The following is a 16,243-nucleotide window of genomic DNA, read 5'->3' as shown; positions in this document are numbered from 1 at the left end:
GTCAGCATCCTTGCGAACGACTCTCAGCCACATGTTATTTGTTTCAATTGAATATTGCACTGCGGATTTGCCTTTTGCTCGTCAGGAAGATAAGAAGTGGGAAAAGTGTATTCACACTGAAGTTGGATTGAGGATGAAAAACAGGAAGAATATCATTGAGGAGACGTGTGTTATTACTAAACATGAAGTGGATTTGTATCATCAGAGATAAGCAGGATGCCGAGGAAAGAAATTCAATCACAATCACGACAGGAATAGTAAATCTTGCTCCTCGTTATTTTGCTTGCATTGAGAGGAAGATTCATCTAGATGAAAATTTATATCACGAGAAAAGCTTAAGTTCTGCGTCTTTGTGCTGTATTTGCTGAAAGCTTTACCTTCATATCCACAATCATATCGTTCCACATTAAACGCATGACATGGAATTATTCAAAATTGACTTGAAATTCTGCAAAGTTTGTCTCTCTGCATGGAATTCATGAATATCTAATAATGTAATATATATATCTAACAAGCATTTTGAATTAAATTCAGGACTAAACACTCTTCTCGAGCTTTCATCGGGGATTATGCGAGACGAGGAAACTTTCCCTGGGTTTATCCCAGTTAGACTGTGTAAATAATTCTGAGACATAACACGAATATGTCTCAAGCTGGAGGAGTAATTTCGGAATTACCACTATTGCTGGCGTGACAAGTGAAATTTCCCAAATGCATTCATACTCAAAAACCAATCTGCTCTGCTAAGAACTTATCCCAACTTCCAAATCGTTTCCCATATTATGGTCATCGAGGAGCGGGGGTGGGGAAAAGTTTCCCAATTGACTCCGGACCAAATGAGTCCAACTAATAAAACTATTTACAGTTGGAAGTCACTTTCAGTCCTCCTTGTTGCGTCCATTGCGGGCTTTTGTGTGCTTTTAGTTCCACTCAAATGCATTGTTTAGTGGACAATTTCACAAGTAAACAACAGTATGTGAATTAATCCAGTGTAAGCGGGACAGATTAGTAATTCTCTATTCTACAGTCCTTTTTCAGCTCTCTTTAGATGAAATTTGCATAAAAGACTCGCATAGATGTGAGGAATTTCTGGGCTTTTGGGGGCTTTCGAGAGATCATAATGGTCAGTGGAAACATATATCAAGTGTTTCTCAAAGTTTATCTGCAGGACAAATCTCAGTTTAGTAAATTTTTTATTGGCCCGGATTTTGTGTCCTTTGTGCAAACATTTGACACAGAAAAGCGCCGCACTTGAACCAGTGAATAAGGATGTTTCCATCCATTTGTCACTGTCGCCGGGAGAATGAAAATTCCTATGCCAGATTGCTGCAATTTATTCATTGTGAGGATAACGCATAAGGACTCAATTTATGTTCATCTTGTCAATCAACCAAATCTGCCAAAGAACACCCTAAAAGTCAGTCCTTTACTATCTCATCATGCTATCTCGACATAACAATCAAATGTTGGAAATGTGAATTTCTCGGAGAATTTTATGATGATTATTTCAACCCTCAGTTCTATTTTTTTCTCATTTCCACTCTCAATTACACTTTAATAAAGAATATCGCCGTACTTGTGAGAGCACTGCCAACAGAAAAATTAATTTAGGAGTCACTAAATGAAAATCTCACGATGCAACGGAGAATTTTTTCCGGAATATGAGTGAATGTGACCATAAAAATTTCATTATTTGCTCCTCTTGCTGTAGAGTGGAAAACCCAAGTTGGTGCGACAATTTCCTGGGAAATGTTTCGACAGGAAGGTACACACAATCTTTTTGTCCCAACCCCAAACAAAATCCTCAAGGCTGTGTTTCATCCGAAGTCACGATAAGCGAAAGAGAATCCTTCTGGCTATCATTGGAGGACGAGTAAATATTGTTTGAACAATCAAGTCCTGTCACGTGAAATATAAAAATATTTTCAATGGCTTCAAGAGTCTCTGAACCTCTCTTGATGGCTATGTTGGAGTTGACAAAATTGCTCCTCAAGGTACAGAATGACCATTCCTGCATTGGTAGGGTTTATTAAGTGACCCAGACAGAAAGACATCCAGACAAAGTCCCTCTGTCCAAGCGCTTGTTTACCGGGAACAAATATGCTCTGAGGGAAGTCGAAGGTAAATTGGCCTACGGAGACACGCTCAAGCATTATGTACTGCAATTGAATTTCCTTCCAACTGATTCATAATAAATTTCAAGAGTATTTGATTGTTCCGTGAGAGGCGTGCAATGAATTTTGCAAAATACAAACACTCTTGAGCCCTCGTGGAAAGAATAACGACATTTTTATCGAACACAAAGCATAGGCAAAGCTCCGAACCGCCAGTAACTCAAGCCCATCTGTTCCGGCGTCAGCAAAGGCAATAATTCTCTCATTGTGTTTCCTGGCCGAATTGCGACTTAACACTCTCTCTCTCTTTCTCTTTCGGATCATCCAGAATCATGTGAGCGGCATCTTGAGCGTGTGAATCTGTGTGCACTGCACACCGGAATCTCGTGCAAACAACCAAAACTTTGCACCACAAGAAAGGGAGTGAATTTCATTAATCAATCTTATTGCGCTTCAGGAGCGTTTAAGGGTGTGGGCGTGCTCATGCTTGGGTAATCACCGGAAGTGGTGTGGTTCAAGTTGTTCCATCGCTTGCACAATTTAGAGGTACAATTTGTCAGACTTGTTTTCGCACCCACACCCACTCTCCACCCAACTGCCAATAACTCCGGTGCGTCTTGAAGAGTTCTTCCCTTGGTTCTTTCAAAGAAATTCATTAGTACTTCTGAGAAACTTTCCAGTAACTGCACTTAAATTGAGTGGGAAAGTGGCCTAACTCTGCTATTTCCTACATCATATCACTTATTTACGGTAAATCAACATAGACCAAAATAAGTGGAATTAATTGAAACGACATAGAATTACATCACAACTTTGTTCACAGCTTATAAAGATCGTGTTATGTTTGTTGATGAGTGGGAATGCAATTCCGTCAAAGAGTTTCTCAAGTTAACCAATGCAATATATGGAAAATAGTCTCCAGATTCAAGCACGAAATATTTGCGGGAAGCGACAATAATAAATTTAATAAGAATATAGACTAGAGTAGCAAAAAATATGGTACTCAGAGACACTGCATTTGTAATGTACCAAGAATGTATTACAAATTTGCAAGATTCTGTACTGCCATTGAGTCTCATTAATTCTGTATTGAAAAGTCATTTGCAAGAACAAATTACGCCACTTGAAGCGTTCACTGCACCAAGACAGTCGGAGCCGCTAAGCGGAAGTCAAATAAGACAAATAGACGCGCCGTGACTGGAATCAGAGTCTGAGCGAGATCATCAGCATACCGGAGGAATTGCCCTCATCAAAAGCCCCGTGCAAACACATTCCATTACAATTCAATTTTCCTGCGGAGCCGCCCCGAAGGCACAGATATCCCTCGGTCACGAACTAACGAAGGTCACGAACCCATTACACGCGTCACACCATGTGTTTATGATGTGCGATTGCGATACACCCGCAGGATCCCGCTTAGCATCCCGACGGTGGGGGCGACGCCACCACGTCTGGCAGCCGGCGGCGGGGGGACAGAGATTGAGAGGGTGACAAGACACCATCTCACCAGCAGCCCGGCCTGATTCCGCCTAATTGAGACACTTGCAGCTGATGGCGAGTTGAGCTTTCGTGGGTGGAAAAGCTGTTAATTTAGATCCTTAATGCAGACTTATGCTCGGCAACATATTGTGGCCTGCACTTGCGACACCGTTAGTGTTTATACATTGATTTACGGTGTGAGATGCTGATTTGACAACGTTCCCTCGCACAATACTGCCGGAGTGTGGGCAAAGTTGAGTGCTCGTCATCATTCATTTCCACCAAAGTTATAAAAAAAAGTTTCAAAAGCGAGCAAATAGGGTGACTCTTGAGAGGAAAATGAGGGAAAAATGTTCCTAATAATTTCATAAAACTGTATATTCTCCGTTTGCACGTGATTTCGAGACCTTTCTACCCACGAACTCAAGCGCGTCCAAGTTTATTTTAATCACCATTTGAGATAAGTTTTAATTACTTTAAATAAGCTCCCTTCTAATTAGTTGCTCTCGTAGTTAATTGAATATAGTGAGATATCTGTAGTCTTGAGGGTGAAAACTTTGACATCTTATGAAGCAGGAAGGAAAACGCTTTCAGGTGCCAAGAAGTTTATCTTAATCCAATTTCATTTAGTGCGAGCTTGAGTAAATACAAGGGTTTGAGACTTGACACTGAGTTAATTTTTTATGGTTTTCCTTCCTTCATTCTGAATTTAATAACACACCCTTTGATTCCCATTCGAGATTCAAGTGAATATTCGCACAAAAGGAGCGGAAATTATATACTTATCATGTGTTGCTTAAGCTTCAGCGATGAAAGATCTGAAATGGGGGTTGGATGTGGGGAAATTTGTGTGGCATTGCGGCTGAATTCCCGGTATTCTATCAATGTTTGTTTGAGATGCCAAACAAGTTGTTTTACCATCATCAAGGGAATGTCTTCATTTATCATCCCCCCTCATTTCGCCCTGGAGATCGTTACACAAATTTGACGGACATCGTCATCATCATGCCTGGCGGTTGCGGGTGGAGAAGGTGTGTCACCGAAACTGTGTACCAAAGCACACGACATAGTTTCACCGGCTTTGAATTCCAATTCAAATGGAAGATAAATGACCCATATACCACCACAAAAACAAAGCCCATTGTGGCTTAGGGTGTGGGCATGAGACTCACCACCCGGAATTCCTCCCACGATGAAGGACAGGCTCACAGTAAAGTTGCCCACAAACCACCTTCTTTCGTACACAAGCAAGACGGGCAAGATGTACATATAAGTATATGCATGTCCGGAGAAGCTGTTTGAAGGCCAAACTCTGTCCTTTCGCCCACGAATAACAGTTAAATAATTAATACGCTCCAAGACTCCAAGTGCCATCATCCCCAAGGAATTTTCCACCCTATCTCCCGACGGAACAAACTTTGGGAATTCAATTAATTTCGATATAGTTGTAGTTGGCAAAGTTGCGCGCGACACAGCATTCCTGTGTTGCTTCTTTTCACCTGCGGGAATTCATATGAGCAATTTGGATGAATTTGAAGCTTCTAATGCTCTAATGCATCTCAAAAGCCCCCGGCATTAGTTTTTGCATTCAGTTATAAAACAATTCAATAACCTAATTCTTTAATTTCATACGCAAATTTCCTCGCTAGGAAATACTTCATTCTCCCCTCTTTTATAAATCATTTATGAAATAAATCTATTTAGGTTAATACTCCTTATCCTATCGTTATCATTTGAAGATAAGTAATGATAAATAAATTTCTGTCTGGATAAACATTAATCAATTTTCTTTCCCAAAAATACCCTGTTAATCTATACACGTACTTACATGATTCTTTAAAAAGCACACAGTCTCTTCAGATCCATCAAGCGACTTTCAGGACATACAGTTTTGTTGATGTTGACTTGAATAAAGTAGAAAGTAAAGGAGCCCAGCAAGGCTGCTGAATTGACATGTTCCTCAAAGAAGCTGAATTGGTGAGAGGTGGGAAATCTCTTTGAAGGAACTCACACAGACCTCTAATCTTTTCTCCCTGATGATGTGTGCCTACAGTGAAATAGCTTTCTCCCATCCATATATCAGGAGAAGGGAGGGATTATCCAAATCAATGGTGAAAGTTCTTAAAGTTTTTTAAAGTTTCATTACTATAAACTACCAAAGAACCATTGACAGTGATTTTTTTCTATCCCTGACGCTTCTTCCTGAATTACCTGGGAAGAAATGAGAACTTCAAAAGTCCTGGACTTGACAAAGTATATCCAAATGGTCCACTTTAATTAGTAAGCAGGGCCACACTGAATATTTATGAGGCGAAATTGACTTTAAAATGACTTTTGGAGTCTAATTATGTGGAGTCGCTCGACTGGGGGAAGACTCTCTAGGTTGACCATTTTTCTGCACCCTCGCTCATGATTTTTGAGGAAAAACATATCTGCCAAGTAGACAAACTTTCCACCCTCTTGTTCCACTATGAGGCGGCGTGTCTCATGAAAAAGCGCCTGTGAAAGGGTGAAATTGTGTGTTTTGCTCGAAAGTGTGTCATACACTCTGAAATTGCTCCTGGAAATGCTAATCAGACGCCTCTTTCTCACCCCAGATAAACACTCAAAACTTCTTTATCTCGTCACCCGAGGGGTGACGAACGGGGAGTTCATGAATGTTTAGAACACTGTCTTAAATATTTCCCAGCATAGAGATTGAATTGCATCGGCTCTAGGCTAGAGTAGTGGCTAGAGTAGAATCATTAGTGTGAACAAAATTCAAATTTTACAGCAATCCATCAAAATTTTGCGGAATAGAAAATGATAATACTTGCTCATCAAATTTCCCCCCTTGATTATACCTTTTCGTTTCCCAGGACGAAAGTGAATGGGAGCGTATTAAAATTTCATTCATTGCAATCGCCCACATTATTTGCTTAAATAATTAATTGAATGAGCATGAATTCTGCATTTAGGGCATTATTCCACCCCACTCGGCTCTTTTTAATCAATCCCTGTATAGATTACTGCTTCGCCATGGGAATTGCAATTAACATACGGATGAATGATTAATCACTGTATTGATAAATATTCCATGTGGAAAATTATTTGAATTTTATGGAATGAAAACCAATTTTACGTGAAATTCTTACAATACTTTGTACACGAAGAATGTTGCAAATATTGACAAATACCCACTGAATTGCAATTGACACAATTGGCGTTAAGCATCACTATTTTGCACTCCAATAATTGGCAATATTTGCTCATATGCACAGCGGTGTTCCGGGGCTGAAAAAAAATGTATTGCCATAAAGTACATCCTGAGTATCCTCGTCAATTGCTATCAAATAAATTGTGCATTCGAAATTACAGGGCCGCATGACACGCATTTTATCAAGGCATTTTATACTAAAAATGCGTGAAACTTTGATATTTCGTAACATATCAGAATTTCATGCAAATATTTTTAAGTGTTTAGAGTCTGACTTAACATATCTTCGCATCATAGATCAAAGATTACATAGAATTGTATAAATTTTCCCACTGGCAGTCCGGGCGCGGTGCGCCTTGTGAAATGTAAATTATTGGTGCAATTTGCACAAATTTCATCCGCTCAAATATAAAATGACTCGCCACTGTAAATGTCATTCTTGGCAGCCAAATTGATTTTATTGCCATTAACTGGAATGTAAATAATTTAAATTAATTTTATTTGCGCTCATTACCCACGGCGCGGATTCACTTTCATAATATTATCTGTTTTTTTTTTCTATGCAGAATGCGTTGCGGACTGTGGAATATTGTACAGGGGTTCGAATTTATGGGCCTTTGGTATGGAATTTTTAGTAAGCAATAAACTGACCTGTTGGGAAGGGTTAAAAGTTTAATTTCCACCCGGGGAAGGTGAAATTGTAATAAAATCGATACAAATGCAAATTTAATCCAATTTTGTCAGTGTTTAAACATTTATGCATCGCAGCGTGTAGTGGCAACTAAGGGTTGCAAATTAAGGGGTGTCATTCAAAATTAATGACTGTGTGTGATACTTTGCACAGTTCTTAAAGGAATACCTAATTGTCCAAAATGCTTTGTAGTTTCAAAAGCTTACGTCATATGTCTGTGATTTATCGTTTATTTTGTAAATAAAGTATCCAATTAAATTATACAGTCGCAAAGTGAATGTCGTGTATGAGATTGAATTATGGAAATTCTATGCCTAACATTTAGACTACGTTTCATTATTATTACCTCCCTGCATCTCACGACTCAGTGTCACCTGCTAAGCTTTGTCGCTCTTCGCGTCCGGCGATTGTGGTCTGTCTTCACTTGCAGCCTCAGCTGCGGGTGGCAGAGAGGATTTGGCCGGTTTTGCAGGCTCTTCAGGTGTGCTGCTGTGCTCTTCCTGTGGCTGGTCTTCCATCATTTGCTGTGCAACAAAAAAGACAGAACTTAGAGAATTTCCTCTTCCATCAGATGCTCAACTCACGGCATCCAGTCCAGATTTAATCTTCCGGGCACTGATTCCGTATTCATGAAAAGCATCTGCCAAGTTGGGATTAATCTCGTCAAGTGGCGTTTCACCGTAGCGAATGTACACCGGAACATAGCCTGAGTGTGGAAAAAAACGAGCATACGCTTTTAACAAATCATGCCACCAATTGTCATTCCTCAATTAAGCTTAGATTATGCCATCAATTGATGTAACTGCGCTTCAATTTCAAAGTACCTTCTCGCGGTGGCAGAACCTGATAAACTAGTGCGGCGTCTGCAAAGCAAAAGGTAAGATTTAAGTGATGGCGGAAAACAATTATTCTCCACTGTTAGCTTATCGGCGAATCCCTCTTCTCGTCTCCCACACGCTCACCTCATTGACAATCACAGAGAGGATCATTAAATAATTGAGGGGGTACAATAGAAAAATTGGAAAAAAAACACCCATGACCTCATCGCGCATTATTTCATCGAAGCAACCAACGTTACTGAAATACCAAAGTGATGATTTCCAGCTCCTCAAGGTGCTTCCTTCGAATATTCTCGGTAACTTCTCTCAACCAGGTAGTAAAAGGCTACTCACATTGGAATATGTGTGTAAATCAGGTGAATTATTAGGACAGTGAGTGTCGAGAAGTGCCGTACAGAGCGTTTTCTAACAACTTCTCTTACTCATTGAAATGTTCTAATGAAACATTGGACATCTCTAAAAAGCCCCGCCCATTTAGATGCTCCGCCCACTCAAAATTTCTCTCCCTCTCCTAACAAAAACGACACATTCTCTGCGAGTAGCCCCTTTGATTCTTATGTTGTAGTCCTTCTTATTCGCATGCGAATCTTTTTTCTTGCATTTCTGCGATTCCACTTTGCTCATCGCTTGAAAATGTGGTGTATGCAAAAAGACAAGCTTTGGCATAGCGATTTATTTGCTTCACCGGATTTATCTCTGGTTATTGGAGAGTTTAACAAACTATTGACTAAAACACCATTAATTTCCCAGAGTGACTCTCATGTATGCAGTCAGTGTATAAGGAATTTGCAAGAAATTGCGAATTACCAAGATCTACACGATCAGCTTCTGCAGAATAATCGTGACTTTTGATCCGTGATTGCCATTAGTTTGTAAATAATTTTAATGATTTATTGATTTCTACGTAACCGTGATCAAATGAGGTGCCTCTCAGCAGTGTTACTTTTTTGCACTCCGTGCAAAATATGAGATCACTCGCTTTCATTAGCCATGTTAATTCCACACACAAGAGGAAGTCTTCAGAGTGAGGATTATTTGAAAATTAACAATTCCATCTAATCTCAGACGAGAGCGTAAAATCGTCTCTGAGTGTTCTTACTGTAAATTTGCAAAAAAGGTTTGTGATCAAATCTGCTCAATAAATGGAAATTTGACAGGAAATTAGCAAAACAAAGATTATTTGCATTTAAATAAATTATCTAACTTAAATGACTGTAAATGCTTTTCCAATCTTCATGAAAGTTTTATCGAAGATGCTCAGCCATAATTATTGTGCATAAGAATTCGATTAAAAATCGAAGGAATCGATTGCTAAATTGCCATTGAGTCTGCGAGTGTTAGTCTGAGATGGCCCATAAATTTGGATTCTTCATATTCCACATTCAGTCGATCGCTGAAAGAATGAGGCTTTTTGCTGATACAAAAAAAGAAGACACAAATTCTTTTCATATGAGATGGTGTGCTGTGTTAAAAAAGAAGATTTAGCACCTCATCTGAGCAATCACTCGCGTTGTAATTGATTTGCTCAGTTCACCTTCGCCATGAACTCTTCTTTTTGGCCACGCACTCTTCAGTTGTAGATCTCAATTTGAGGCTCAATGCACAAATCAGTCGGCCAGCAAAAACTTCACTTTGCCGTTAAACTATTATGGAGTGATATTTGAGTGAGAAAGAGATTTTGAGAGACGCCCATCAAATAAGCGCACAAGGAAAGCCACGAACTTACCGCTACTTTGCACCAGTAACACAGTTAGGGCCACTGCATAGCCCAAGACCACTGAAGCTCTCATCTTTTCGTGGCTCTTTCACCTTTCTTCTCCACGTGTTTATCACAGACTGCCGATGATTGATCTCGCGTTGGGCACTATTGTTGCGCGACTACGCGAGCTTCTCTCGAAGCCAGTCGGTCGGACACTCAAGATGCCCAGCGACTTGGAGGCTTCTTTATAGACTCGCGCATCATCCCGAGAACGGAGAAAAACGCGCCAGCATATACAGAGAATCTCAGGCTGATCACTAGTGATTGCAGGGTACGAATATGATGAGCAAAAGTAATCTTGTACACACAAATAGCCGATCGTCTCTGTAATGATTCTGTTGCCCGCGAAAAAAGACTATCCGTATTCGTTGAATTCCCAACGGACACACAGGCAAATTGCCCATTTCTGAGTGGTATTTGTGGCGGATGAACATGCAAATACCACTGAATAGGATGGAGATGGAAAAGCTAAGGGTTTCTTGGCAACCTGTTCGTGCCAATTTGGTGTTTTACCAAAATACGGACAAGATGAAGAATGATTACAATACGTGATTAATCGCGCCAGTGATTGGTGGACATTTAAAAATAGAAATGAGTATTTTCTCATGATAAACTATTCCATAAAAACCTATCCGTCTTAAACAAATAAGTTACAATATTGAAAATATATGCATTCTTCTTGCTGCATTAAGCAAAAAACAATCAGGATTTTCTTAATGCCTTTAATGCACTCCAGCGCAATTGCAAGTGAATAAGTGAATGTCACTAAGTATTCGCACCGTGTCTGGCAACTCACGAGGAGGTCCACAGAAGTGTGGTTGGATGATGATGAAGATGGTGTTGAGATTATTGTGTTCATCGACCGCGAGTGCAATTCCGAGGTGGATGGAATTGCACGGTGATCAATAAATGATGTAAATAATGTCGCTTTTAAGACATGAATAGAGCGAGAGAGAGTGAATGAGGTTTTCGCAGTATGCTCGACTGTGAAGGGGCAATTTTGTGAAACCACGCCCACTCCAGTGCCCCGCCCACATAATTTTCATTACACACTACTATTTTATATTGATAATAAAAACGCAACAATAAAATATTCATTAAAGAGTTCAATTAAGAATCAATTTGCAGTCTGGTTACACCGTAAATTGATCTTTCTCATGCTACTGCAGTGAATTATAATATAGCTTCTTTTTCACCTCTTCACGATGACGCGTTGCGACTGGACAGAGGCAATCTGGTAGACGTGCTCAAGACATGATTACTTCTGTGACTTAATGGTACATCTTTTTCATCTTTACTAGCAACCTCTGAACCGGTTCTTGCACTCTGTTCGCGCCACATCTTCTCCCAAGATCGCCTGGCCCTATCGCGCAATAAAAGACACATTATCCCCCATTTGCGGACTTATTTCAGTCATTGCGAATCTGTGTATCACTTCCGGTCATTTGCTGCAATAAAAAGTCTTTCGATTATTCATCTTTTGATGTACATCAAGGGCAGAACAACTAATCATGTCGAGAAATTCAATTCAATCTCTTTTCCTATTGTGCAAACCACCTTGTCTGCAAGGCGCATCAGCAAAGGTGAATAAGATTAATTCGAGTGCGAATTGCCGCTCTAATGAGGCTCTGTCGGTGAGGTGCGAACCCTACTCCGCCGCCAGTCGACGTGCGCCCGCCGGCGGACCGCGTCACGGTGACTTGGCGTGCAGTTGGCACACGAGATGGAGCCCGGAACGCTGCAGTGGCCAGTGGAAGAGATCCAACTGACCTCGCGTGACCTCTTCGCACCCAGAGCGAGTATACACACGCGTTACGCTCTGAAAAAACGCCGTTCTTCTTGTCTCAATAAAGGCCACCTCACTCATCGGCGCACTTTAATCTGGCTCTCGCTCGCCTCTTTCGCGTGTGGACACAAATAAATCCACCGACGAGAACTCGCCGTGTCAGCAACTCTGCGGCCCTCCACACAATTTCTGTTTTGTAAATAATATTCATATAATTTATATTTTCTGCTTTTTATCATAATCATTTTATAATATAAAAATAGCATTGTGTTTTTTTTTATTGTTTCCGTTAGGAGAAAAGAAAAGAAACAAAACAATATATTACTTTTCTCAATCAAAGGGACTTAATAAAACGCAAGAAAATTCATACAATCAGAACTTTCTCTCCAACAATAGTGTTAACAAAATTGCTAATTTTTATCTCCAATTTAGTTGTTAAATTTATCATAAAGGGTTAAAAGCGAAGGGAACCTTCGCTGTTGGCCCTGACACTTTGTTTTTCCCAATGATTTAAGTGCTTTTCCAACTGATCTGTATAACTTAATAAAAAAAAAACATTCTTACTGCAGGCAGGAGTCGAACGGTCACATTCTATGCGTCAGAGCCAATTTCACGTCATTTTCCTGTCTCAAGACTACAAAATTTGTTCTAACCTTAGAAAGGATAAAATTTCATCATCTAATACTCACTTTTAATACTATTTCATAATTGTTTTCTACTCTTTTGATTAATTCTCATTTATCTCTTTTCGAAAAAGAAATTACGTAAAAACATTGAAAATTTTGCATCGCGAAAGGCACAATTTAGAGACACCTCGTTTACATACATTATCCATCGTCTTACACAATATATAAAATCTTTCAACTCATCAAAAGGAAAAGAAAATTGCTTTCAAAATGAATTAAGTTAATTTTGATTAAAAGTTAACATAGTTATTATGAACTTTTTACGAATAATATTCTCTCATTCTCATAAAATAGCATTAGAATATATAATAATATACTTATTATAATATTATGTTTCTTGTTGTATAAAATAAGACAATTTAACAATCATGTTGTTTCGGATTTAATCTGCATTTGGCCACAACGGTGAGGAGGGAGAAAAAAAAGAGAAAAAGAAATTAATATAAAACACAAATCAGCGATAAATCAGAGGCAGTAAAAATGATACGAACCCCACTGGCTACCCCCAATTTTAAAATGTAGGGGATAACATTGTCAATTTGCACTTGCCCAATTAGATTGGCGAAAAACAGGTCCTCCATTGTGTTCGCATTGAACGTCCTTAAAGCGGGTAGTTTGAGCAACAATTTGGCGAAACGATCCGACTGAGACGGATGGTGACTTTGGTCGATGTGGGCTCGCAGGCAGCGACATGCGATCTCCTGAATTCCCTCCAGAGACGTTGATTGACGCATCGGCTCCCGGCGAATGTTGTCTGCAAGGGAGTTGAGAGTGAGACACTCATGCCAAAAGGACACTGGCTTCAGAGATTCACCTGTACTGAAGAGCAAGAGGAGGCGCAGCACTGCAAACTCATAGTCATCCACGCCGATTCGCTGAATGTTTTGTACAAAATCACACAGTCTTGAAATGTTGTCGGCCATCAGCTTGATGCGCGCCGCCGAGAGCTTCTCCTGCACCATCGCCGCCTTGAAGCAATTGACCAGGGATGTGACTATGGTGGGAAAGGCGAGCTGCGGCGCCGACTGGGCCAGCCCGAGGACGAACAGCTCGGTCCAGCACGCGCGCAGGATCTGCACCTGGCAGTCGTCAGGCAGCGCGCGGAAGACGGGCACCTTGCTCACCCATATCACTGACGAGAACAGCAGCCGCGATCCCGTCTCGCAGGTATAGTGTAAGTTTAAGTACGCCGGCACCACGTTGGGTATCTGCAGGGAGAAGGGCACGCACGGCTCCGGGATGAGGGGGTCCAGGTCGCTGGGATCGATGCTGATGACCGCGGCGGCCGTGGGCGAGCTGCTGTCGTCGCCGCTGGGGCTGCTGTTGTCCGCAGACGCGGGCGTGCCCGCTGACGGTTCGTGCTTCGTGAAGTCTCTCGCCCCATTTGCATTCATTTCGAACGGCAGGTTCGTGATGAGCTCCAGCGACTCGGCAATTGTATGTTTGTTAATAGCGGCCTGGAGAAAATCAGCGGAACTGGTGGCAGTTAGACTCGACAGTGTGTTTATTGCCGTTGTGAAGATACTATTTGGTGGATTGTTATCATTGGACGCCTCGTCATCTTGCTGCAATCCACTCGTGGATGGCGACGATATGGGATGGCCCTGGAAGACACCGCTCTGCTGCAAAACTGCACAGAGCACACAAACCATCAGTTTTTCGCCACACTTTCATTCCCAATAGTCCATCCACGCCTTTTGCACCCTCTGCGCGCATACATTAGCGATTATGCCGAGTGCAACCGTTACGAATACCTTCAGAGCGCAATCATCTAATCACTTTTCATATTTTCAGTGCCTCTCCATCTCCAGCGCAACTTTTATTTGTTCTAAATTAACTTCTAACCCCGGCTCGCTCACCTGGATAATTTATTCCTGTGTACATCGCGCGCAACCTTATCTAATACACCTCGCATATTCTGCTCTCCGTAACTCAGAAAGATTCAGCCATAACTCTCCGCCACCGTCTAGCTCTTTATCATTGCACACCGTGCGCTATTATCGCCCTAGAATCAACTCAGATCGCGAACTATCACTGCGGCATATCAATGGATTGTCATCCAAGGAAATTGTATTCTCGAAACTCAACCAAAAGCGCATAAAGCATTCTTCTAAAATGCTCCGGTTCTAAGTATACGTTATCTTAGCACAAGCACTTCTGTTTCCGATAAGACTATCAACACTAGATTCACCAGTAGTAGGCATTCTGCTGTGCAACATTCATGTCTAATAATTTCCACAATTATCAACTTATCATTAACAGTGATTCAACTGCAATTTCTTGCTTTCAGTCTGGTTATGACGAATTTAATGAATCTAAGGTTAATCTAGTGTTAACAATTACTCTGGCGCATAAAGCAATATTATAAATGTCACTCGGATAAATCACTTGTGCATCATTTTCCCTCCCAATTGTCCTAATTGCAAAATCATTTCCCTATTCGCATCTCAAATGAATCCAACTCGTTTCCAATCGGAAGGGCGAAGCTGTCCAGCAAGAAGTGCTTAGAATCGCTGCACGATATTCTCAATAAAATCGCCCAATCAAGGTATAGCGGCGAGTGTGCTCGGCGCGTAAGCGTGAAGAGAAAATGAGTTCGAGCGACTTACATGCTCTCTGTCCAAGAGTTGCCTTGAGGTCATTGAAGTTGAATCCAACGGGGAACATCATGCTGGCGAAATTGGGCTCGCTGTAGTCATTGGGTGGCCTGAAGAAGAGATAATTGGGGCTGGACGACGACGGGCGCGCGCTTCCGCTCATCGTGGGCTGGTTGTTGGAGCCCACGTCGCCAGGACTGATGGAGGGGCCCATTGCGCCGCCGCCCACGCTGTTGCCCGCGACCGAGGCCTCCTTCTTGTCCAGGATGGGCTTCCGCTCGTGCTGCACGGCTGCGGGGAGAGAGACAGTGTCACTGGGGCCCGGATGGCTGGGTCGGGAGTACTCACAGTCGCTCCGCATGCCGCAGGCCAGGCACTTCTGCAGGCGGCAGTACTGGCAGCGGTTCCGGTGGTGCTTCGTCACCTCGCAGTTCATCGTGCCACGACACTGATAGCCGAGCTGCTTCCGGATGGAGCGCTTGAAGAAGCCCTTGCAGCCCTCGCAGCTGATGGCGCCGTAGTGGCGCCCCGACGCCCTGTCGCCGCACACGAGGCAGAGCTCCACGTTGAGCAGCAGCGGCTTCTCCTCGTACTTCATGGGGCTGTCCTCCTCAAAGGCATTCCCGCTGCCATTTCCGCCCGCCCTCAGCGGCACGATCTTCAGCGGGCTGAGCTGCGGGTTCTCCTGCTTTATCGACGTCTGCATCCTCCCGTCCTGTTAGCGCGATGCCCACGGCGGCTAAAGAGTCCCAACATATATGATGCACCAGCAGAACGAGTCAGAAAATTCTTGCAAATGGAACATGAAGAGTGAGTGGAAGGTAGGAAGAGAAAAAAGAACCGAAAGAGAGAGAGAGATGAGAACTAAATCAGGCCACAATCATAACACATTCCCTCCTCCGAGCTCACGAACGTGCACACGTGTCGAAGGCGAGGGGGCACTCACGAGGGCGTTAAGTATTCGGCACGACGGAGGGCTCTTTGGGGGCAAATTAAGTAATTGTCTGCACGGGGTGAGAAAAAAGCAACAATCCAGAGAGTCCACTTCACCACTGACATTCCGCCATATCCACCACTCTCGGACACATCTACTCAC

At 42.0% G+C, this 16,243-nt stretch overlaps 2 protein-coding genes across 4 annotated transcripts; both read right to left on the bottom strand.

The window, feature by feature from the left end:
• Window positions 1-7,694: 7,694 nt before the first annotated feature.
• On the bottom strand, window positions 7,695-10,261 carry LOC132262834 (uncharacterized). Its single transcript, XM_059762271.1, has 4 exons — window positions 10,046-10,261; window positions 8,305-8,343; window positions 8,065-8,186; window positions 7,695-8,004 (listed from the first exon to the last, which is right to left on the bottom strand). Exons 1-4 carry the CDS (start codon window positions 10,107-10,109, stop codon window positions 7,858-7,860), a joined length of 372 nt encoding a protein of 123 aa, XP_059618254.1. The 5' UTR covers window positions 10,110-10,261; the 3' UTR covers window positions 7,695-7,857.
• A 1,660-nt stretch (window positions 10,262-11,921) lies between these two features.
• On the bottom strand, window positions 11,922-16,221 carry LOC132262652 (nuclear hormone receptor HR78). 3 transcript variants are annotated; one of them, XM_059761982.1, is made up of 6 exons: window positions 16,094-16,221; window positions 15,496-16,011; window positions 15,160-15,438; window positions 13,365-14,180; window positions 13,042-13,304; window positions 11,922-12,937 (listed from the first exon to the last, which is right to left on the bottom strand). In XM_059761982.1, the coding sequence occupies exons 2-6, from the start codon at window positions 15,851-15,853 to the stop codon at window positions 12,917-12,919; spliced, it is 1,737 nt and encodes a 578-aa protein (XP_059617965.1). In that variant the 5' UTR covers window positions 15,854-16,011; window positions 16,094-16,221; the 3' UTR covers window positions 11,922-12,916. The 3 variants fall into 3 exon arrangements, with proteins under 3 accessions (XP_059617965.1, XP_059617964.1, XP_059617963.1); XM_059761981.1 differs by having other exon boundaries at window positions 15,496-15,936; XM_059761980.1 differs by having other exon boundaries at window positions 15,496-16,221.
• Between the last annotated feature and the right edge of the window lie 22 nt (window positions 16,222-16,243).

This window comes from Phlebotomus argentipes, unplaced genomic scaffold (assembly GCF_947086385.1).
Source record: "Phlebotomus argentipes unplaced genomic scaffold, Phlebotomus argentipes genome assembly contig_15, whole genome shotgun sequence".
Lineage (NCBI taxonomy): Eukaryota > Metazoa > Arthropoda > Insecta > Diptera > Psychodidae > Phlebotomus > Phlebotomus argentipes.
This window is presented reverse-complemented; position numbering and strand designations above follow the sequence as displayed.